General features: G+C 51.7%; 2 protein-coding genes across 4 annotated transcripts; both read left to right on the top strand.

Moving 5' to 3' along the window:
• Positions 1-40: 40 nt before the first annotated feature.
• On the top strand, positions 41-6487 carry gtdc1 (glycosyltransferase-like domain containing 1). Of its 3 annotated transcripts, none has more exons than XM_077581014.1 (10): positions 41-154; positions 1696-1889; positions 2029-2196; positions 2299-2475; positions 3755-3868; positions 4283-4392; positions 4463-4604; positions 4696-4766; positions 4860-4951; positions 5482-6487. In XM_077581014.1, exons 1-10 carry the CDS (start codon positions 119-121, stop codon positions 5545-5547), a joined length of 1170 nt encoding a protein of 389 aa, XP_077437140.1. In that variant the 5' UTR covers positions 41-118; the 3' UTR covers positions 5548-6487. The 3 variants fall into 3 exon arrangements, with proteins under 3 accessions (XP_077437140.1, XP_077437138.1, XP_077437137.1); XM_077581012.1 differs by having other exon boundaries at positions 4460-4604; XM_077581011.1 differs by having other exon boundaries at positions 4283-4604.
• Positions 6488-6663: 176 nt separating this feature from the next.
• On the top strand, positions 6664-22444 carry itgav (integrin, alpha V). Its single transcript, XM_077581010.1, has 32 exons — positions 6664-7143; positions 8058-8182; positions 9967-10058; positions 11143-11257; positions 11332-11393; positions 11461-11509; positions 12565-12687; positions 12760-12804; positions 13163-13206; positions 13274-13330; positions 14181-14233; positions 14629-14704; positions 14764-14893; positions 14960-15057; positions 15518-15611; positions 15681-15726; positions 15806-15913; positions 15983-16038; positions 16839-16993; positions 17249-17386; positions 17462-17529; positions 17605-17749; positions 17987-18079; positions 18209-18288; positions 18545-18625; positions 18981-19086; positions 19233-19391; positions 19956-20087; positions 20170-20283; positions 20362-20469; positions 20568-20687; positions 21625-22444. The coding sequence occupies exons 1-32, from the start codon at positions 6944-6946 to the stop codon at positions 21715-21717; spliced, it is 3165 nt and encodes a 1054-aa protein (XP_077437136.1). The 5' UTR covers positions 6664-6943; the 3' UTR covers positions 21718-22444.
• The last annotated feature ends 638 nt before the right edge of the window (positions 22445-23082 follow it).

The raw sequence follows: 23082 nt of genomic DNA, 5'->3' as shown, positions 1-23082 counted from the left end.
AGAAATTAAGCTGTAACACAAAAAAATCACCCTCACATGTCGGCGTTAACGTCGTCGCTCATCACTGTCGTCAGCGTCATCGTAAGCGCTGACACCATGACGTCACACGCGCCACGTGATGTCAGGCCGACACGCCAGCCGAATGGAGTCACAGGTGCGTGTTCGCGTGTGTTGTCTTGATTCATGTGAACTTAGCCCTCCTTAATTAGCTCCTCGCGTCCAGCAGGCTGAAGTGTTTTGTTGTCTGGCGTCGCCGGACTTTTCTCGCAGTTTAGCTCAGCTCTGCTTACTGCTAACAGCTAGCCGAGCTAACTGCTAAATCCAAGCTAAATCTGGACACAAACTAACGACGCGACGGAGTCTCAAGTGTGCTGCGAGGGGACCGACGACTCATTTGAGCACGTTCGAACGCGGTTGAGGCGTCAGTGGAATGAAAGCGACTTGTGTGTGTGTGCGCGCGCGCGTGCGTGTGTAACACTTCCAGGGTGCGGAGATTGACTGACGTTATAGTATCGATAACTTCCAACGGACCATCCAACAACAAGAAAACCAAACACAAGCACCTCAGTGTGGTGCTATAGTAGTTTTTGATGGCGTGACGCGTTCCAAGAGGACTTGATTTATGGGAGACCACAAGCACCATTGAGACAAATATGACGAAATCATTGATTTCGCTGACACAAAGTCCAAGTGGAAGTTCGGATTTGTTTTCAAGCCGTCTGGAAGGACGCTGGTCTTCATGTGAAGTCAATGAGAGGTTGCCTTTTAGCCGGGACCGTTGTCGTTGTTGTTGTTGTTGTTGTTGTTGTTTTTCAATCCCAATATAAAGCCTGTTTTCAAAAGGCTTAACGTTTTAAAGAGACGTTTTTGGGGGGTTATCAACTTTCAATAAGAGAATTGTCATTTGTAAATCGTGATTGAATGCTGTGGTTGTGGTTGATGACACCAAAAGATGGAAAACAGACGTTCCTTTGGCCCATCATGATGAATAAATCAAGTGAATTGCAACAACAAAGATGTCTATTTTCTAAGAAAGAAGATAAATTCAATGTTAGACGTTAGTCTGACATTTTGGTGGGGACAAAAACAGGCCGATTGAGCCCAGGATGAACGAAGTCTTCTGACACAATTCTTCACTCGTTCCCCACCTGGCTGCTAATCACACCTCCCGTCTTTTTTGGACTGATTTGAAGCAAAAAGAGTCGAGTGAGTCGTAATTGCCTTTGTGCGGGTCCGACGAGCCCTTCGAATCTCTTAATTGAGAATCATTCCTCATTCCCGAGCCTCCGTTTTCATCCAGTGCGCCACATCGTTGCCCGAGCGCCAACAATGGCGTTCCGTCATTGCTGTCCCAGAATGACAAGAAAGGCGGCGTTGATGACCTTCTGCGACCTTGGCACAAACAATCAAAGTGCGCGCTTGGAGGAGGTCACGTGACGCGGATGCTATCGTTTGTGAAGGACGTGGCCGTGGCGCTTATTCTGCGACACAATAGCAGCCGTAATGACAAGCGAGGGCCTCCCCGGTGGAGCCGATAGGCCGCCCGCCTCATTTGCGTCTGCAGATACGCCTGATGGAGCCGCCGCCGCCACAAATGACCCGGCCATTGTGTCCCTAATGGAGTCAGCCGCCGGCCGCAGCTGCCACTCAGCCCGCCTGTCGATCACTTTTTGGTCTTCTTGTCCGCGTGCTCAGGCCGCGCCCCCTCCGGCCCGGGTCCTGCTCCTGGAACCATTCTACGGAGGTTCCCACAAGCAGCTGCTGGACCTGCTGAGCGCCCACCTGGACTCCTGCGTGGCCTTCACCGCGCCGGCCAAGAAGTGGCACTGGAGGGCCCGAACCTCGGCGCTCTACTTCAGCCAAAAGGTCCCGCCCAACCCTGGCTACAGGTGGGTCCCGCTTGGCCAAGTTCTTCCAGAGCTTCTTCCGGACCCAGCTGGGACCTTGCTTCTGAGACCAGCATTCTGACACTTGTTTGCTTGTGGATGACTTTGGCCCCTGTTTGATTGCGTCTCCTGTGGCCGGCAGGGTTCTGTTCTGCAGTTCGGTTCTCAACCTGTGCGAGCTGGCGGCTCTTCGACCCGATCTGGCCCGGCTGAAAAAGGTTCTGTACTTCCACGAGAACCAATTGGTGTACCCGGTACGCAAGGAGCAGGATCGGGACTTCCAGTACGGCTACAACCAGATTCTGTCGTGGTAAGCGTGGAGTGCCCGGCCGGGGCCGGGGCCGGGGCCGGGGCCGGGGCCGGGGCCGGGGGCCGGGGGCGGCGCGTCTCACATGTGGCGTTTTGTCGGCAGCCTGGTGGCCGATGCGGTGGTCTTCAACTCCGCCTTCAATATGGACTCCTTCCTGTCGTCCCTGTCGCCCTTCCTGAACAAGATCCCGGACCTGCGGCCCCCCCAAGACCTGCTGGCCCTCATCCGGCCCAAGTGTCAGGTTCTTCATTTCCCGCTGCACTTGGCTGACGTCGACAGGTGACTGACATTATCAAGATGGGACGCCACAACGACCAATCGCACAAAATGCGTCAGTTGCTTGGCGAGGGATGTTTTGACGTCTCGCAACTTTTCATGTCCGCTTCCCAACTTTCCCGAGGGATTCGGCGCCGGCCGGCCGGCCGGCTGGCTGCCTGCGTTTGTCTCCGCCGGTGACATCAGCGGCATGTGACGCGCACGTCTTATCCTCCCGCCTCACTTGTTTGCTCTTTAATCAAAGAAGATCAAGTTTAATCGCAAAAACATCTGCTGAGCACCTTCATCCTCCTTAATCCCGTACCTCATCACACAACATCCTCATCCTCAGATGTGCGTGCATGTGTGTGTGCGCTTCGTGTGTGTGAAGCTTGTCAGTCAGTCAGGACGGAGGTATTCCACACACACACACACACACACACACACACACACACACACACACACACACACCGCCATCATCCTCATCTGAGTGTGTGCGCCACCTTCTCCGGCTACACACACGCACATCCTTGTGCTCATTTGTGTGTGTAGGCGTTCCTGCCACGTGTGTTGTGTGTGGCGCACATGTCGCAGCACCTGCCCGTCCGTTTCCTTTTTCCAATTGGTGCGAATTGAAGGAGGCTGTCAAGCCAATCGGCAGATTTGTTTTGGAAAAACAAAAAGTGCCGTGGAAACAAATTGCAATAATGATTTTTTATACAATAATGTATTTATTAATTTTATTTTTAATATAAAATATTTTATATTTAAATAAAATATAATAAAAAAAGAATACAAAGAAATACAAATATTTATTATATTATAATATAACATATGAATGAAGTAAAAAAAAAAGTTTTAAAATTGCAGAAGTTGCAAAAGTATAACGTGAGGTTGCAAGTCATCGCGTGCCGCTTATCGCTCAACTGACGTGACTTCTTCTGACTTGTGGATGTGCTACATCATCGAGCACAGGTGGCGTGTGTGCGTGCGTGCGTGAGTGTGCGCTCAAACAACACGCCCGCCCGCTGCTTGCGCGGGTGTGCCACAGGATGGACGTACGGTGCCGGCTGGAAGGTCCGCGCAACTTCCGGGAAAAGACAACTTTTCACTTTTCATCAAATCCTTTCAATGGCCGCGGAAAAAAACATTTGGTAAAAGGCAACAACAATTCATCGACGTTGCCTGCTGGATTTTTTGTTTTTGTCTTTTTGTGATTTGTAGAAAATGCTGCCTGCAAATCTTGACACGCACACACATGCGTCATTCCTCATTAGCGTGTGTGCGCATTTGTCGTTTTCAGGCTGCTTCCCACAAACAAACTCCCGGCGGCGGCGCACGGCGATGACGTCATAACACCGCCGACCCGTCCCGACTCTCCCGAGACGGCGCTGCACATCGTTTGGCCTCACCGCTGGTAAGGCGCCAACATGGCTGCCATGTCTGAGCGCTGGCGTGCGCAGGTGAGCAACGCACCCCGATGAGATTAGGCGGCGGCCGGCTGTGTTTTCGCCGTCCTCTCATGTCAGCGGCGCAGGCGGGGGCGCCCTAATCGGCTCGCAATTGAGCAAAACACAGCTGGATTACAGCTGCCGCCGCCACTGCCGCTTTTATTGCGCTGAAATTAGGATTAGCCCACGCCAGACTTCATCTTCTTCTCATCTTTGACTCTAATCTGCTCGTGGCCTGGATACTCGCAGGCAGACGCACTCACGTTAGCGACCACGCGGCCCGCATTGACCTTTCCACCGGCACTCACAACAACCATTGATCCGGCTCGCTTAGAACATCAGCAGCGATCGATGCCTGTGTTTTGTGTGTGCGTGCGCAGGGAACATGACAAGGATCCGCAGTTGTTCCTCAGCACCATGTTGAAGTTGAAAGACGAAGGACTGGACTTCCGCTTGTCCGTACTTGGGGAAACCTTTACTGATGTGCCAGGTATGCGCACACACACACAAAGGCGTGCGTGCGTGCGTGCGTTTTGCATCCCTTTGTTGTTGTTCAGAAGAGTTTTCACGCTGCCGACCTCTGCTGGAGCCGCACGTGCTCCACTGGGGCGGGCTGGCGTGCCGAGAGCGCTACCTGGAGGTTCTGCGCCAGGCCGACCTGGTGCTGTCCACCGCACGCCACGAGTTCTTCGGAGTCGCCATGTGAGACCGCAAGCGCGCACACACACCGCATTTCCCATACTTGTGGGCCCTCGTCAAAGCCATCATCAATAATGTGTGTGCGTGTGTTTAGGTTGGAGGCGGTGCACTGTGGCTGTTACCCTCTGTGCCCCAAAGCTTTAGTGTACCCCGAAATTTTCCCAGGTACAAGCACACACACACTCATTGTTAGTCCCGCCCACATGAGGGTTTTTCCAGCCAGCCAATGGCGATGACCCTAAATGACCCCGCCCCCAGCGGAGTACCTGTACGCCACTCCACAGCAGCTCCTCAAGAGGTTGCGGAACTTCTGCACCCAGCCGAGACACGTGCGCGCACACACTCTCAAGGTATCGTGCACACACGCACACAAGAATTGAAGTTTACAGCGAAGGTCAGAGGTCGACATTGTTGAAGGCGACAGCTGCTTGTGGTGTCCTGACTGGCAGAGGCGGGCACTTGAAATCTTTTTGCTAAGTCAAGAAACATTTTCTGCACATGCACATTTTACTTTGGTTTGACATTTTAAACCCAAAAAAAGAAAGAAAATTGCGCCATTTTGTGACCTAAATGCAAATAAATGAAGCGGTGGAAGATGGCGGCCACTTTTGCCTCCGGGTCCCCCACACTCCTTCTGCTCTTAGACTGCACACCCGTTGTTCTTTCTACTGGCCAAACGTTGAGTGGCGACATATTTGTTTTTTAGCCATAAGAACAACATTTTCGGTGTGGGAAAATAATCACAGCAAAATGCTGCCATGTGAGGATGACCAAAAAAAAGGAAATCAAATGCTTAATGCATTGAAGCAAATGTCAGCTGCGTTTTATCTTGGCGTAATTTAGCTTGTCTTTGCTTAGCATGCGATGTGTGTGTTTGCAGGTGGACACGTCCCGTTTCTCGTGGGACGTCCTCAAGGGGGCTTACCAAAGTCTGCTCAGCCCGTGAGCAACCCCCCGCAGCACATTTGACCTCACCGCAGATCGACTTTCAAAAATACAAACAACTCAATACTTTTAATGAAAACCTGAAAAAGACGTTTCATGCATCACTTTAAAAAGGGTGTGCGAGTGCAGGGGATCCCTTTTTCATTTTGTGTTGTTGTGTGACGCGGAAGGAGACGACGGCAAAGTTTTGCTTTCGGAGGATTTGCCGCTCATCAAAAAATTCCACTTGGCGCCTCAAAGCAGATTAAAGCGGAATTACGACCTCATCGCAAATAATCCCGGCAGCACGATGACAGACAAACAGACAGACAGACGCAGTCATCAACACCCAGGTCAATTGAGGTCAAAGGTCATCGCAGCCTCATCAAGCGGACCCACCAGACGCTTGATTAGGAACCCCACATGCTCAACATTTAGCATTAGCCCCGTTGTTGGCGAGCAACTGATTTGCAAGTAAAAACATGTATATTATTTTGATTTTTGCATTTTTGTTGATGTTTTGTCCAAGATGCTTGGCGATGTATGATGCTAATTAATTTGCGTTTGTGGTGCGCATGTACAACGGGAGGTTGTCATGGTCCAATGGCGCCCTCTTGTGGCATCCACACACAATAAAATAGATAAGTTTATGAGTACATACCTTTCTTAAAAAGAATAAATAATATGGTTAGGCAAAAACACAGATTTTATTTGAAATTCATATAAAACAAAAGCCATTCCGAAAAATGAATCGCCAACCAAAACATAGCAAGCTAAGAAAACATTGAGATGACGTTTGTAGCATATGTCGTCATTTCCGTCTTGGTAACTCAAGCGTTATCGACTCTTCGAACAAAGCCAAGGGAGAGGAAAAAAATCCTTGCTTAGTTAAATATGTACCGAAATTGTCATGTCTCATAAATGTGTTTTGTATATGTCATAATAAATGTTTTTAATTTTTATATATTGTCATTTTGACTTGGTCATTTCACAAGTAGAGCGCGGAAGCAAAAGTGTGGGCAGCCCTGTCCCATCTGCCTATGGAGGAAGCTGTGAACGTTGTTTACTTGAATTGTGAAAAGTAGGCAAGATTTTATTTTGACGGGGAGTAGGCGGACGCCAAGTGACGTCACAGCTTGTTTCCCTGCCTGGTCTGGACCTCTCGCGAGCACGTCGCGCAGACAGGCATCGCCGTCCGCTGTGCACTCCAACCAGGGCGCCGCTCCTCCGACCACCACCGGCAGGCGACCACCTCCGGCAGGCGACCACCTCGTCACTCCGGCGCACAGACGCCAAACGGAGACGACGACGTCTGCCCGCGGAACGTTTGAGAAGGACGCGCGCGCGCTCGCTCGCGAGCCAGCCGACGAAAGTTCCCGAAAGCCCCACTCCAGCCTTGTCTCCCCCCCCGGCGGCCCATGGCAGCCGGGCGCTGTGGCCGCCCCCCGGCGTCGGGCTCGGCGCTGGCGGTGCCGCTCGTGCTGGCGCTCGCGCTGGTTCTCGCGCGGCGCGTAGCCTCATTCAACTTGGACGCCGAGCGGCCGTCGGTGTACGACGGCCCGCCGGGCAGCTACTTCGGCTTCTCGGTGGACTTCTTCAAAGCTCCCAACAACCAACAGTAAGAACGCCGCCTTCTCACTTTGCTAACTTTGCGGGTGGTTGGCAACAAGTTGTCGCGCTTTTGTGTGCTCCACTTGAGCCAAGCTGAGGTTGAACTTTGAGGGAGGGAGCAAACAAAGGCCGCTTTCGGAGGCGCTCACTTGGGGAAGCTCGCTTGTTCCGATTGCCGACCCGAAGGAGAGGCAGCCAGGCAGGCTTCTTGTGCGCATGTGCGCCAATCAAAACTTCGCTTCACTTCCGTTCAAATCGTGCCCAAAATTGGGCACATGACGAGAGACGCGCTTCCTGACAAAAAAAAAACTTTCAAACGTTCCTCAGCTGGCTGGGGGGCAGCATATGACGGATGGTCAGCGCATTTTTATTATTATTATCTTTACTCAGATGAGTACTCATCTGTACAGGGCCAGCCCTATGTGATTTGGTGCCCTAGGCGAAAATGTAGATTGTGCCCCCCCCCCCCCCCCCGACTGTCCCGTCTTGAAAACGACTCCTGTCCTGTCCCGAGCGTCCTGCTCCTGTTGCGAATGATTGGCACTCCGTACTGCTCCGCTTTCAAAAACCAGCAGATTGTGTTCAACTGGAAGGAAATGCTCTTTTTGTTTATTCATAAATATTTGAAATCAGAAATCCATTTTGGGGCGATCAGGATTGAAACGCGGCCGTTTGTGATCGCTCGCAGTCAGACGTGATCTCTAAAAAGTTGCCAAAAAAGACATCGGGGAGGAGGTGACGTTTATTTTTCACAATCACTTGACAGATTGAAGAAGAACGTTTTTGAGCCAATTCCCCGTTGTGGGCCGGCCCGAATGCTTTTGGTGGCGACGACCGGTACTGCACAGACTCAATGACGGTCTTCGTGCAGTCGATTGTCTTGACGGAGCGAGCGTAACCCGGCGCCTGCACTTTGCTCAGGTCGGACGTGCTGATCGGAGCGCCGCGGGCCAACACGTCGGGGGACGTTGTGGAGCGGGGGGCCGTCTTCAGCTGCCCCTGGGCCGGCGCCGCCGCCTGCCGCCAGCTCCTCTTCGACGCCTCAGGTACGCTCGCCACATCGGACGCCACCCGAAAAACAAAACCTTTGATTGGCGGAGCTTGTGACACTTTCAGCCGGCCCGTTTTCCGCGTCGTTCAGTTTGTGAAAAATGGTGTCTGTTTTTCTTTCAACTTGAGAATTGTTTTGTTTTCAACTTGCAAATGTCTGCCGTGCTCGGCTAGCAACCGATCGTCAAGCAAAAGACTTTTTTGGTGTGGTTCTTCCAAGGCCAACAACGCAATCAAGCGTCCTTCAACTTGTTTTGCCATCTCAACACGCAGCGCGTGCGCCGCTTCCTCCGTCGCTTCCGCCGTCGCTCTGCGTCGGCACGTCACATGCAACATTTGTCACCATGTTGCCATGCGTTCTTTTCCGTCCGTCCGTCTGTCACTGAAGCAAAACGTCCTGCTGATCCTTCACTTGTCATCTTATCTGCCGAGGGACTTGTTCCGCTCGCCATCCGGTGGCGGCCGTGACTCAGGCCGTCGAGACGCTCCCTCAGTAAGCAGAAGGTCGGCTGTTCGAACCCGCTCTCCCCGAGTCGCCTGTCCTCGGGCAAGGCACTTGACACACATTGCCTCCAGCGCTGGTGTATGGAAGGTGCCGATGTTGGGTGGTGGTGGGAGGGGCCGTAGGCGCACACTGGCAGCCACGCTTCCTTCCGTCAGCCTGCTTGCCCCGGGGCAGCTGTGGCTACTTCAGTAGCTTAGCGCCACCGCAGTGTGAATATGTGACAGCATGAATAATGTATCCATTCCTCTATAAAGCGTCTTTGAGTGTCTAGAAATGCGCTATATAAATCCAATGCATTATTATTATTATTATTATTATTATCATCATCTCAATCCCTTCCATGCTCACGATAATTGCACGCAAAATCCATCTTGGACCCGCTCACTAATTGGCTCCACAAGGCCGACAATCTTGACGTCTTTCAAAAAATGGATGGAGTGTGTGTGTGTGTGTGTGTGTGTGTGTGCGTGTGTGTGTGTGTGTGTGTGTGTGTGTGTGCGTGTGTGTGTGTGTGTGTGTGTGTGTGTGTGTGTGCGTGCGTGCGTGCGTGCGTGCGTGCGTGCGTGTGTGCGTGTGTGTGTGTGCGCACGCGAATGCGGGGTCACTGGAAGGCCATAGATTGGGCGTGACTTGCAAAAAGAAAGAGTCTTTCTTTGTTAATGTTGCCTGCATGATTCAACAGAATTATCTGGGATTATTGCTGCGTGTGCGCGCGCACAGCACGCTAGAACTGGAAGTGAGCGGCTCAACTTTTGTGCCATTTTTGGAGCTGAAGGCCGAATGATTTCGCATTTTGAAGGCTTGCTCATCGCGGCACAAGTTTGTCTTTGCCGCGTGACAACTTGGACTTCCCCGCGCGTCTGCTTGGAACGTCCGCGTGCGCTCGTGGCCCGCGTGCGCTCGTGGCCCGCGTGCGCTCGTGGCCCGCGTGCGCTCGTGGCCCGCGTGCGCTCGTGGCCCGCGTGCGCTCGTGGCCCGCGTGCGCTCGTGGCCCGCGTTGCTTTGCATAAATTGTCCATTTGAAATCATTTCCTGCTTTTCAATGACAGCATGAATGAAACAATAAATCTTTGTTAGCTGCAGCTTTCCTTTGCGCGCTTTTATTTTTTTTTTAAAAGGACCACTAAGCCAATTGAGCCTAAAATGTCCGCTTGAAACCAAAATGGTGGCCTTCCTGCGTCTTTCGTGGCTCTGCTGCCCATCAAAGGTCACATTGTGGCGTCAACGCACCTTCAGGGCGGGACTTCCCAAAGTCTCAGGCTTGTTTTTTTGCAGGTGACAGGAAGAACGCGGACGGCGCGCAGATGGAGTTCAAATCCAAGCAGTGGTTTGGCGCCTCGGTGCGCTCGGACGGCGAGCACATCCTGGTAAGACGCTCGCGGCAGCTCGGCCAACCGTTCGATTGCCAGCGCTGGCTTCAATTTGGGCACGCGGCGTCGCTAAAGCGTTAGCATGAGCAGCTCCTTTTTTCAAACACACGTCATTTCCTTTGTGGTGTCGAAGGTTGTGGCGCTACTTTCAATTTGAATGGAAAAAGAAAATGTGGTTAAAAAGACACTTTGATCTTCAGTCAGGTTGTCGCCGTCTGTTGAACGTCATCTGACTCAAGTTCAAGTCAAGTCGTCAGTAAACGAACTCTGTGGCGACACCTTTTGTTAGCATTAGCATTTATGAGAATGTTGGGAAATGAGCGCCGTCCTGCTTTTCCCCCAAATCAAATCGATCCAATCAGGAAACGATCATGAAAGCCTTCAGCAGATACTTGCAATCACTTTGACGAAGATGTTCACTTTGATCATTCAATCAGGAAGTAAAAACGGATCAGGTGTGACGTCGGGCTGTGCAATTCATCCAAATTCAATTCCAATTCCAATTCCAATGGTTGCTCTCCACAATTCCCAAAAATCAGCATCATCGTCCAAATAAATATGAATACTAATTTTGGAGTTGTTTGAATGTATACATTTGCGCCTTTTTAACATTTTAAAAGAACTCGTTTAATACATTTTGTTTCATCCAAAAGGAACTTACATCATTTTAGTGTTTGATAGAATTGTATTGGTCTTAAATTCATATTTTTTAACCTCCCAATTCCAACCCTTAATGTTGAGTGTCAAGCAGGGAGGCAAACGGGTCGCATTTTTATAGTCTTTGGTATGACCCGGCCGGGGATTGAACCCACGACCTCCCAGCCTCATGGCGGACACACCGCTGAGCTAAATAAATGAATATATATTATTATAAATTCTGTCCAAAAGGACCTTGCATAATTATAGTGTTTCCAATTTTTGAATTTTGTTCCAAAAAATCAATAATCGTTTGAAGAATTGTGATTTCAATTATTTTTCCCTAATCGAGCAGCCCGAGTGTGACGGCATCATCGGATCCGATGAGAGGTCGGAAGAAAGTCAAACGAACATTCAAAGGTTTTTGTGTGTGCGTGACCCCCAGGCGTGCGCGCCGCTCTACCAATGGTCGACCTTCGGCGTGTCGGAGCGCGAGCCGGTGGGAACGTGCTTCCTGAAGAAAGACGACACGGTGGTGGAATATTCTCCCTGTCGATCAGGTGCGTTCCCGTCTCGCCGTCGCCGTCGTCTCTGTCGGCCAATCACGTGCTGGTGTTTTGTTTTTCCCGCACAGCCGCCAACTCTCCGGAGGGGCAGGGCTTCTGCCAGGCGGGCTTCAGCGCAGACTTCCTCAAGGTGGGCGCTGCCAGCCGGCGTGCTAACTAGCCAAGTTGCTAACAGGACCTGCGTGTGCGTGTTGCAGATGGACAAGCGCGTGGTGGTGGGAGGACCCGGAAGCTTCTACTGGCAAGGTCACAGACGCCTTCACCGTCACTCTTTGCACGTCCTTCTTAATTGCGTTGTGATTGGCTGCTGGCATTGAATGAATGCTTGTCCCGCATTCCGCCTCTTACTTTGTCCACTGGGTGGCAGCGCAGGAGAAAAGAGCCAACGTCCTTCTGATTGTTCCTCACGTTTGTCACTCCATCGCGCCGTCTGCATGATTTTTTCATCATTTGAATGAAGATATATCGAAATGAGCAATTAAGTCAACAACCCAAATGTCTTCTTGGCGTTAGGAGTTAAGAACATTCAAAAATGTCCATCCTGAGAAGCTGAGAATCACGTGATTGGCCCTGATTTTGTGGATGGGATGGGACCAGCCCCATTAGGAACACTTCGACCACGGCTTGCGTTTCTGTGGGAAGGAAAAGTTTTGTGCTTTTGGGTTGCAATTGGCAAGTCAACAAAAACAGGGCGTGTGCGCGCGCGCGCAAGTCAAGTCTGCACATGTGACGAGGAGGAGCAGCGCTCGCTGAGTCACGATTGGCCAGACGAGTCAAGAAGCGCTCGCTGAGTCAGGATTGGCCAAATAAGAAGAAGCGCTCGCTGAGTCACGATTCACGAGTCAAGTCCAAACGTGCACGCTGGTGACGAACGGCAAAGAGGCTGCAGGCAGTGTGTGGAATGTCAGACAGCCTCTTCTTGACTTTTTCTTGCACTGGACTCGGCCTCTCACCTTTGACCCCCCCCTCATCCCCCCCATGTCCATCCACCAGAAGCCTAAACCTCAAAGCAGACTTTTTGCTTTGGACCATGTAAGATGTAAGAAGAAAATAAAGCTGCTTGAAGTAGCTTTTGGGGACGAGTGGGCCTCTTCTAATGATGGGACATGGGGATTTCCACGGAAATGGTGGAAAATGTTGTGTCATCATGTTGATCCTTTCCTTCCATGTCATGTGATGAGTGAGCACATTTCCAAAGTAACCTTTGGCCTTTACGAGTCGGCCTTCCAAAAAGCGGTGGCGCTGTCGGCGCTCCACGTTGATGACGATGACAATTTTTTAAAAATCTTTCCCACTCATAGGTCAGCTGATATCGGACGACGTGTCGGAAATCTTTGCTCGATTCGACAAGAGTTATATCAGCCCGTACGGAAACACGCTGGCCACCAAGTCGGCCAGCGCCCAATACGACGACAGCTACCTGGGTAAACAAAATGGCGTCCGCCCACGCCAAGAAAGTAGGTGTTGGCTCACGGTACGTCTCATTTCTTGGCCAGGATATTCGTTGGCGGTGGGAGACTTCAACGATGACGGCAAAGAAGGTAACAAGTGGCAGCAAACACGGACGCTAGCTAGCAGACTGCTCCAAAAAGTTAGCTTCAAGCTAACGGCTAATTTGACTGGACATTGAATGCTGCTAGTTTGAATTGATGGATATCAGCGGCGAGAAATAAACGCGGACGCTAGCAGACCAGTCCAAAAAGTTAGCATAAACCTAACGGCTAATTTGACTCGGCATCGACATGAGCGGCGGCCATCATCAGTCGAGTCATCTTTCAGCGAGTTGATGCTTGATGCTCCTTTTATGCCGGCAGCCTCCATGTTTCTTTTGGTCCGCCTCCTCAGACAAAGCGGTGGTTGTTTTGCAGCTTTTGTTGACGGTTGTTGTTGTTGTTGCAGATTACGTGACGGGTGTGCCGCGGGGGGACAAGGCGCTGGGTTACGTGAGTCACGCACTTCCTGTTTGTGTTTGCCGTTTGCGTGTGTGTTGACGCGGGCGGCGTCTTTCAGGTCAACATCTTCAACGGCCACAATATGGAGTCCATGGTCAACTTCACAGGAAGTCAGGTGAGCGCTTCCTTTTGCTGCCGTGTCTCGTCGCCGAAACGGCCGCTGTGCGCGTGCTTTTCCGCAAACGCTGACTGGCCCGTTGTGGAAACGGCTCGGATGCACCGCAGATTCGGACGACATTTCAGTCAGGTTGGGTCAACCTGCAACATTGAATAAACAATAGACAAGAAAGGAAGACAAGAGATTCCAATTCATTTTTCTCGCGAGGAGAACCGGAGATGTGCACAGTTCCAACCTCCTACCGCTCTGAAAGCACACTCCGCCGAGTCCTTCCTTTTGAATAGGATGTTCCCTAGTTACACAGATGTTGCTGCTCTAAAGGTTGGGGGAGCACACAGCAGCAACCTTCAAGGATACGAGTCATTATACAGATGCTAATACAGATGTGTTTTTCTTGGCCACGGAAGGTTTCACAGTCCAACCGTTCCTTTGCAAAGTGTTTGAGGCGCCATCTTGAGATCAGGCGCAGGTTTTCTCTCTTTACACAAAACTTTGCAAACAAAATACCTTAAATGCTTTGCAATGCTATAAGAGTTCATATGTGATAACTTAAGTACATTTATTCGAACATTTTCACTGACAAAAGTGTTTGTTCTTCGTGTGATTGGATACGTCGCAGTGATGATTTCCTTTTTAGTTTCATCTTGATGTTGTAGTTTTGCATGTCATTAGCAACGCGACAAGCATCTTTGTTATGTTTTTGTCAAAAGAGGAAAAAAAAGATGAGCTTCTTCCGTCGGGACAAAATCAAATCTGAAGCGCTTGATGAGCGCTTGTTGTTTGTCTTGCGTGCGCTTCAGCCCTAATCTGCCGCTCATGTGGTCTGATCTGGCTTTGTCCCTTCAAGATGGCCGCCTACTTTGGACACTCGGTCGCCGTCAGCGATGTCAACCAGGACGGGTGAGTCGTGTGTGTGCGTGCGTGCGTGTGCGCATCAAGGGTGTGGAAAATAATCCACACTAATGTTTGCATCCTTCACTGAGCATGGATGGCATTGACGGGTGAAATCTCGATTCATCTCGATGCGTCGGAGGGTTCGGGTCAAATCCGATGCCAGCGCCGTTTTATTCATTGTAAGCTTCACCCCATCCGTAGTTCCTCGCTCCTCCAGCACCATGAGGAATAAAGACAAATCCTTTTTGTAGTATCTCATCGTCTCGCCAGAAAATTCCATTTATGGTTAAAGTATCGTATCGCTGGCAGCGCATCGAGATGCGTATGGAATGGTCCCGGGTGCTGAGATTCGCACCCCTGGTGTGCACGTGTGAATGTTGTGGCGACGCTTGTGCGCTCAGTTTGCTGGACCTGCTGGTGGGCGCGCCCCTCTTCATGGACCGAGGTTCCGACGGCAAGCTGAGGGAGCTGGGACAGGTAAGAAAGCACGCACGCACATCATCGGGTGCCGTTGGTTGACGACCGGGCGTGTCCAGGTGTGCGTGTTCTTGGGTCGAGGAGGATTCTCCTTCCGGCCTCCGCAGATGCTCATCGGCTCCCAAGTGTACGCCCGCTACGGCTCGTCCGTCGCCGCGCTCGGAGATCTCAACATGGACGGATACAATGGCACGCACGAGCGCACGCACCAGCGCACGCACCAGCGCACGCGCTGATGCCTCCTGTGTTTTTCAGACGTGGCCATCTCGGCCCCCTACGGAGGTCCGGAGCACCTGGGCCAGGTGTACATCCACAACGGCGGCCCTCAGGGCCCGTCACAGGCGCCCTCGCAGGTACAAGCGCGTTCCTCCGTCGTCTTCGTAATCAAATACAGATGCAAAATGGGTGCGGGTGTTGTCAGTGGTTCGGGTCCGTTGCGACCCGACGACGCGGCTCGGCAAGCTTTCCTGTCTCGAGAGCCGTTTCAAGTCAAATAAAGAAGGCAAACTGTCTGCAGCTGCCGAAACCTTTTTCCAAAAGGTGATGGAGGAAAGCAAGCGTTGATGTTAGTCCCTAACTAGAGCTGCACCGCCCACCTTACGCAATAGGACAAGAGCATTCGGACTTTTTTTTGGGGGGGGGGGGGCCTCACGATGTGGACATTTGATGGCCATTTTCAGCATTTCTTTCGTTTTTTCCATACGTTTAAATGTTTTATTTTGAATAAGCTTTTGTTTGTCGATGTTCTCTTAGCATAGATGCTAACTAGCGCTGCCAGATCTTATTATAGTTGCCGTGCGTGTGTCCTGGCAGGTCCTGCAGGGCAAATGGGCGTCCAGTTACATGCCCGCCAGCTTCGGCTACTCCATGACGGGGAACACGGACATAGACCGCAACGGCTATCCAGGTACACGTGCGCGCAAAGTAGCTGCAACGAGACGCTAACGAACAGCTTGTAAATGTTTGTGTGTGACAGATTTACTGGTGGGAGTTTTTGGAGCCGACCGGGCGGTTTTGTACAGGTAATTGTCGGCCCCCCCACACCCCCCGTCCCGGCCCCAGATGTCAAACAAGTCCACGTGCGCATGTTTGTGCGTGCAGAGCGCGGCCGGTGATCAGCGTCAACGCCACGCTGGACGTCAGCCCTCAGATCATCAACCCCAACGAGAAGAGCTGCACGCTGCCCACGTCGGGCGCACCCGTGTCCTGGTGAGTCAGCCCACCGCCGGCCGCCATTTTGTCCGTCCCGCCCTAACTGCGCCTGCCGGACGTCCGCAGCTTCAAGGTCAAGTACTGCCTGAAGGCCAGCGGGCCGGGGGCGCCCACCTCCCTCAGTGAGTAATTGAGTACAATTCCTGTTTGTCTTTCCGTCCACGATCGGGCCGGGACCCGCACCAGAGATGACAACTCTTCCAAATCTTGGGGCGCGTCGTCCAAAATGGTTGACAACCAGCAAAAATACTTGGGGTGGATTATTGCGGTTGTTTATGTTTGCTGACATGTCGCTTCCGCCAGTAGCACCGATGACGGCGGCGTTGCTGTGGAAGCTACGCAGATGCTAGCAGAGTAGCAGACAATTCCGAAAGTTAGCTGCAAGCTAACGACTTGACTTGGTATCGATTTCTACTTGTTTGAATGGATTCATATCAGAGGAGAGAAACAAACATGGATGCTAGCAAACGAGTCAGTTAGCTTAAAGCTAACGACTAACTTGACTCAGCATTGGGTTTGAAATGATTGATATCAGCAGCGAGAAATATACACGGATGCTAGCTAGCAGACCAGCCCAAAAAGTTTTCTTTAAGTAAACGGCTAATTAGATTCGGCATTGATTGCAGCTAGTTTGACTTGATTGTTATCAGCGGCGAAAAATAAACGCAGACGCTAGCAGACCGGTCCAAAAAGTTAGCTTAGCACCAACGGCTAATTTGATTTGACATCCCTCACTGCTAGTTTGAATTGATTGTTATCAGCGGCGAGAAATGAACACAGACGCTAGCAGACCGGTCCAAAAAGTTAGCTATCGGTGGGTGGAGAAAAGAATGGATGGTGCCTCCTTCCTGTTGGGGGCGTGTCACCTGCTGGCCTTTTCTGCTTCCTGCGCGTGACGGTCAGCTTTGTTGTCCGCCGGCAGCGTTCCGCGTGGACGTGCTCCTGGACCGCCTGAAGCAGAAGGAAGCCGCCAAGCGAGTTCTCTTCCTGCACGGACGAAGCGTCAGCTACGCCAAGAACGTGACGCTGAGCAACGGCGGCGGGCCCGCCTGCGAGGAGCAGCACGTCTTCCTCAGGGTAGGACCGGAAAAACCTACATTCAGGTTTCATCATCCGCAACAAATCCATTGGCAAAAGAATTGATTCTTGATTGAAACGTCAAATGGTCTCCATGAAAGCAAACTGACGATTGCCTTTCAAAATAAGACGTTTGCAAACAACGGCTTTTACGTGATTCAGAAACATCATCAGCTTTGAAACCAAATGAAAAGATTGGAATGAATTTTTGGTATGAAACGAGACGCAAACTGGCGTGTTGTGTTGCGGCGGCAGGACGACCGCGACTTCCGCGACAAGATCACGCCCATCTCGGTGGTTCTGGAGTACACGCTGGACTACCAGCGCGCACGAGACCCCAGCGGCCTGCTGCCCGTCCTGGACGTGGCTGCGCCGCCCAACGTCACCCGACAGGTAACCGCCGCCGCCGCCGGAGGACTCTCGTTTTCCGCTGGTTTGACGTCTTCCTCGTGCGTCCGCCGGCTCCAGGCTCACATCCTGCTGGACTGCGGCAACGACAACATCTGCAAACCTGACCTGCGGCTGTCGGTCCAGAGGTGCCAGAAAACCGCCTGTCACGTCTATTCATTGCGGCGGCGACGGCCGTAAATCTGCTTGTGCATTCTCGGCAGCGACCGTTCCGAGATGGCCATCGGCGACGACAACGCGCTGACGCTGGAGATCGCGGCAGAGAACCGCGGCGAGGGCGCCTACGAGGCCGAGCTGCACGTCTTCCCGCCGCAACAGGCCGACTTCACCGGCGTGGTGCGCAGTCAGGTAAGGCCGCTTGCCCCGCCCCCCGCTACACTTTGCTATTTGCGGCCGTCTTTGCCACATTGAACCAAACGTGACGGAAAAATAACATCAAACCTCGGACGCTCGCTGAGACGCAAAATGGCCGACCGATGGAAGTGACCTCATGACGCTTAGTGACGCTTCTTTTTCACGGGACATATGGAAATGCGTGTGCGTGAGTTGGCGGCGGCGGTGACGCGTCCCTCCCTGTGCCGGCAGACGCTGAGTCGGCTGTCGTGCGCCTACAAAAAGGAGAACCAGACCAAGATGGTGGTGTGCGACCTCGGCAACCCCATGAAGGGCGGAACCAAGGTCATTTTTTTTCTTCCTCCCTCATTGAAATCACGCCACAAAGACGCCGGCTTGCTTCTTCTCGAGTGAAGACGTTTGAAAAAGCTGCCGCTTGAAGACAAACCACTCCGATCGCGTTTGTCTGGGCAGGTGCTGGCCGAGCTGCGCTTCAGCGTCCACCAGCTGTCGGAGGACGACACGGACGTGCGCTTTGACCTGCAGATGGTCAGGTGAGGACGGACGTGAGAGCGGACGTGAGAGCGGACGTGAGAGCGGACGTGAGAGCGAATGTGAGAGCGGACGTGCATGCGAGAGGGCTCGCGAATGTGAGAGCGGACGTGCATGCGAGAGGGCTCGCGGACGTGCATGCGAGAGGGCTCGCGGACGTGCATGCGAGAGGGCTCGCGGACGTGCATGCGAGAGGGCTCGCGATCGTGAGAGCAAACGTGAGTTGCCGGAAAATTGTTTCTCGTGTGGTGTTTGCAGCTCCAACCAGTTCAACAACACAAGCGCCCGAGTGTCGAGTGTGACCAGACTGATTGTTGTCGCCCAAGTCTCCATACGAGGGTAACGCACGCGTACAGGGAGAGCAAAAGTCAACACACCCCTCTTGAATATGGCAAGAATGGCTTGCACAAGTGGGCACACCCTCATAACGGGGGAACGGAGGAAGCCGAGATGCTTGTCATCAGCCCGTATAAGGTTCAGATGTTCTAGTAGGCTTTCAGTAGCAAGTAGCAACCATCTTGGATGGCGTCAGATGCTTTTCAAAAGTTTTCCAATCACAAACTCATGTCAGCCTCAGGTCACGTTTGGTGTTTTTTTCTTTTAAGTCACAGTAAGGCGGACATTTCAACAGGGGTGTGCAGACTTTTGATATGTGCGGCGGGTGTACGTACAATGTGTGTGTGTGTGTTTGCAGCACGTCGTCTCCCGGTCAGCTGTTGCTTCCCATGGCCAACTGGCAAGCCAAAGTTCCGCCGCTCACCGCCGACGACATCGGACCGCAAATTGTGCACGTTTACGAGGTATGCGGACGTTAACGAGCCGGGACCGATCGTAAGGTCCGAGCCGGGACCGATCGTGAGGTCCGAGCCGGGACCGATCGTAAGGTCCGAGCCGGGACCGATCGTAAGGTCCGAGCGACCTCGACGGGTTTGTTTTTGCATGTCAGCTGCTGAACGGCGGCCCCAGCACGCTGAGTCTGTCGTCGCTGGAGGTCGCGTGGCCGTACGCCTCCAACAACGTCTCGCTGCTCTACATCACGCACGTGGACACGGAAGGACCCGTCAACTGCTCCACCGACGTCACGCTCAACTCGCGCAACGTCACCGTAAGACCGCAAACTCCTCTTTCACATGGGACGCTTTTATCGCCATTGCCGGCGGCCATCTTAACTCTTGCGCATGTGTCATTTTCCATCGGCCTTGCTGAAATTTGGACCGGAGCAACCTTTCAAACTCTTGCAAGTGAATACGATTTTTGGTGTTGCACGAATTTGTTGTGTCAATTAAACAAAAAAAAATGAAAATGAATATATATATAATGAATATATATATATATATATATATATATATATATAAATTCCAGAGCAAGACCGTCGCCAACGTCCCAAAATCATCCAATGGGCTTAGAAAGGCAACAAGTGAAATCTTGTCAGTAAAAGAGGGTGCCAGCATGTACTAGTCAGCCCCAAGGACAACATGAGTAGCTGACGGATCTCAATGGAGGTCATCAGTGATGGGACACTGTGACTTACTAAGAAAGAATGTATTGAAGAAGTCCAAAATGTTGCGCAGCTGACGTTTGAATATTTTTTTGGCTGACGCATCCCAATAGAATTTGGGCCTGACATCTTTTGACAATTGCGTTTTGTTTCTTGGCTTGCGGCCACTAGTTCCGCAGTCCGCCGCCCTCAGCGCTGCTGAGGAACGCCAGCGGCGGAGACGGCCAGACGGAAGGACGCAAGCGCGTGCGCAAGCGAGACGTGAACATGCCGGACGCCGGCACCGACGACCTCATCAAGCTGGTAAAAGCGTCCGCCCGCCCGCCGCCATCGATGGCTGCCACATGTTGACGGCGGTTTGACGTGCACGCGTGCATGCGTACAGGACTGCGGCACGGCGGACTGCGTCAAGCTTCGCTGCCAGGTGGGCCGTCTGGAGAGGAAGAAGAACGCCATCGTCTTCATTTACTCGCGATTGGACGTCAACAACTTCCTGAGAGTAAGTGCGCGCACACGCACGCGCACGTGCACACGCACACCGGAAGCCAGCGTGACACGATTGTGTGTGCGCGCGTAGGCGGAGAGCGAGAATCGCTCGTACGTGTTTGTGTCCAGCGCCGCCTTCAACGTCATCCAGATGCCCTACAAGAAGATTCCCGTCACGCTGCCGGCCAACAGCACCAGCGTAAGTCCCGCCCACCGCCTTCGCTCGCCCGCACGCACTCACTCTCTCTCCTCCACTCACCGCGCGTCTTCCTTCCTTCCTGGCGCCGGCGCCGGCAGGTCAGCGTGTCGGTGCTGTGGGTGGCGGACGTCCCGCAGCCGGTGCCGGCTTGGGTGGTGGCGCTGGCCGTGCTGGCCGGCTTGCTGCTGCTGGCGCTGCTCATCTTCATCATGTACAAGGTCAGCCCGAGACGCAACGTGACAGACGCCGCACATTCGCAAACGGGAAGATCAAAAAGCTCAAAGCAGACAACAAATGTCATCAACATGTTTTCTTTTGATGGCAAACACTCAAATTCACCATCCAGCTCCAAAGTTCAGAGTTCAACGAGAGAAAGTCACCTTTGGACGCCGGCTCATTTTTCAAATGCAGTCGACATCCTTTGCGGAATACTTTGAAGGCGGCAGCGAGCCAGCAGGCGGCTCGTCGGAAATCCTGAGGAAAATATTTGCGTTTTTTTTGCTTCGTAAGTTTGAAGACAAAATACATTTTGCTTTTCATTTTTAGATCATCAACTTTCTTTTCTTTTTTAACTTTTAAAGTTACATTTAAAATCAAGTTTCAAAAGCCATCAAAGGCCTCTTGCTCAGCGTTAGCATTAGCCGTGCTAGCCGCGTTAGCATTAGAGCGAAATGCTGGCATCAGGCGCCATATAATCCAATGTCAGCGAAATGAAGTCAATTTTTTTTTTGAAATCATCCGTAATCATCAATTGATGTTGATTTCAAGACGATGACATGTTGCTGACATGTTGCCGACGAGCCGCGTTAGGCCGGGAACCAGAGGTGGCCAATCCAGGTCCAGGAAGTAAAAACCCTGCCCCAGTTTTAGCCCCAGGTGCTAGCTCGCTAACTTCCATGCTGCTTGTTCACCATGTAGGGAGCTAGCTAGCATCAGGAGCTAAAGCCAAACTGGGGCAGGGTTTTGACTTTCAGGACCTGAATTGGCCACCTCTGCCAGGAACAACTTCAAAATAATAGCTTAGCTGGACATCGAAGTCCATTTCTGATTTAGAATTTGACCTTCTCAACGCGTGTTAGCATCAAGTGTCGCTGCAACGGTTTCCCGCCAAATAAGAAAGAAATGAAATGACGGCTGTGTCATGTGTGCGTCCAGCTGGGCTTCTTCAAACGAGTGCGCCCCCCGCAGGAGGACTGCCTGGAGAAGGAGCAGCTGCAGCCTGAAGAAAACGGAAACACCGACACCTAGCCTAGCCTAGCTTAGCGTAGCTAGTGCATCGGCACACGTACCAGCGCCGTAACGGCCCCTTTGCACTGTGTTGGCATCCGCACAAACTTTCCGCCACCGCTAACCTCCATCTTGAATTCAGCTAGCCGTCATCAAGGTGCTAGCTAGCTGCTGCTCTTTGCTAACGTTGCTTTTGTTTCAACATGTTGTTGAAACTCTTTTCAAGTTGAACTAAAGCCAAGATGTCAAAGAGCATCTTTTACATTTCTACATCTCCTGCTGATGACACCCCCCCCCCCCCCCAAAAAAAATAAAAAAACTTGCAGGCAGCCATTTGCTGGTCTGTCTTGACATTTGCTGCCACATAGAACATCTTGCTCAAAATAAAAACATGTCTGCCTTAGTTCCTCTTTAATATATATATATATATATATATATATATATTTTTTTTTTTTTTTTTAAATCACTGGCTCGTGGACAAGCTAGCTTGCTAGGCTAATCGTGTTGTTGAGTTACCACTTGCGCTGCAACAAGCAGCTTGCTGTTAGCATCAGGCTTCAATCTGTTAAGTGTTGTTTGTTTTTGTCTACGCTAGCAAAAGCGTTTGGTGCACTGAATGGTCGGCGGCGGCAGAAAAGCCAGTCGGATGCCAAAAGTGCTCGGCTAGCTGTAGTTTTTGTTGTTGTTTTTTATTGATGCCGATGGATCTGTTGTCTCTTCACTTTGAAAATAAACTCCATTCTCAACATTTTGCACTCATGTGTCTTCCTCACATGTACGTAGCGTGGTAAAGGCTTGCTCCGCCTTTCTTTTTCCAAACCAATTGAGACCGGGTCCGACAGCTGCTCCTCCCACTTCAGGCCCCTGGCCTAGGCTGCCCCCCTCCCCAAACACACTCGCAGGCGTGCGCTTCCGAATGGCGCCTCAGGTGGGCCGACGGGACCAAGTGGAGGCTCTGGCCGATTTGAACCTTAGACCTTGCCGGCCCGTCCAGAAGATGCCATATTTTGTATGTCCCAAGGCAAAAAAAACAACAGTGAAAATGTCAACATTTGACTTAAGGCAAGCTGCCAAGTGAGACTGAAAAACAAAACCAACAACAGGACAGAAAAGTCAAGTTGTTTTTACTTTTCAAACTGCTCATGTTAGTGATGAGCTCGCTTGGGGACTTTTGGAGACGTCGCCAAACCAATGGCCGGCCCTGTGGGCGGGGCTTGCTCACATCTGGACCTGCTGCACACACACCGCTGAGTTATTTGCACATCTACACTTGAGTCCTCTTCATCATGTGGAGAAAGAAAATCATCATCATCATCTGTGAGTTGTGTGTGTGTGTTGTAATTATTTTGTTGCGCCTTCTCCACTTTTTTTGCCCTCGGGATGAAA

This window comes from Vanacampus margaritifer, chromosome 11 (assembly GCF_051991255.1).
Source record: "Vanacampus margaritifer isolate UIUO_Vmar chromosome 11, RoL_Vmar_1.0, whole genome shotgun sequence".
Taxonomy (NCBI): domain Eukaryota; kingdom Metazoa; phylum Chordata; class Actinopteri; order Syngnathiformes; family Syngnathidae; genus Vanacampus; species Vanacampus margaritifer.
This window is presented reverse-complemented; position numbering and strand designations above follow the sequence as displayed.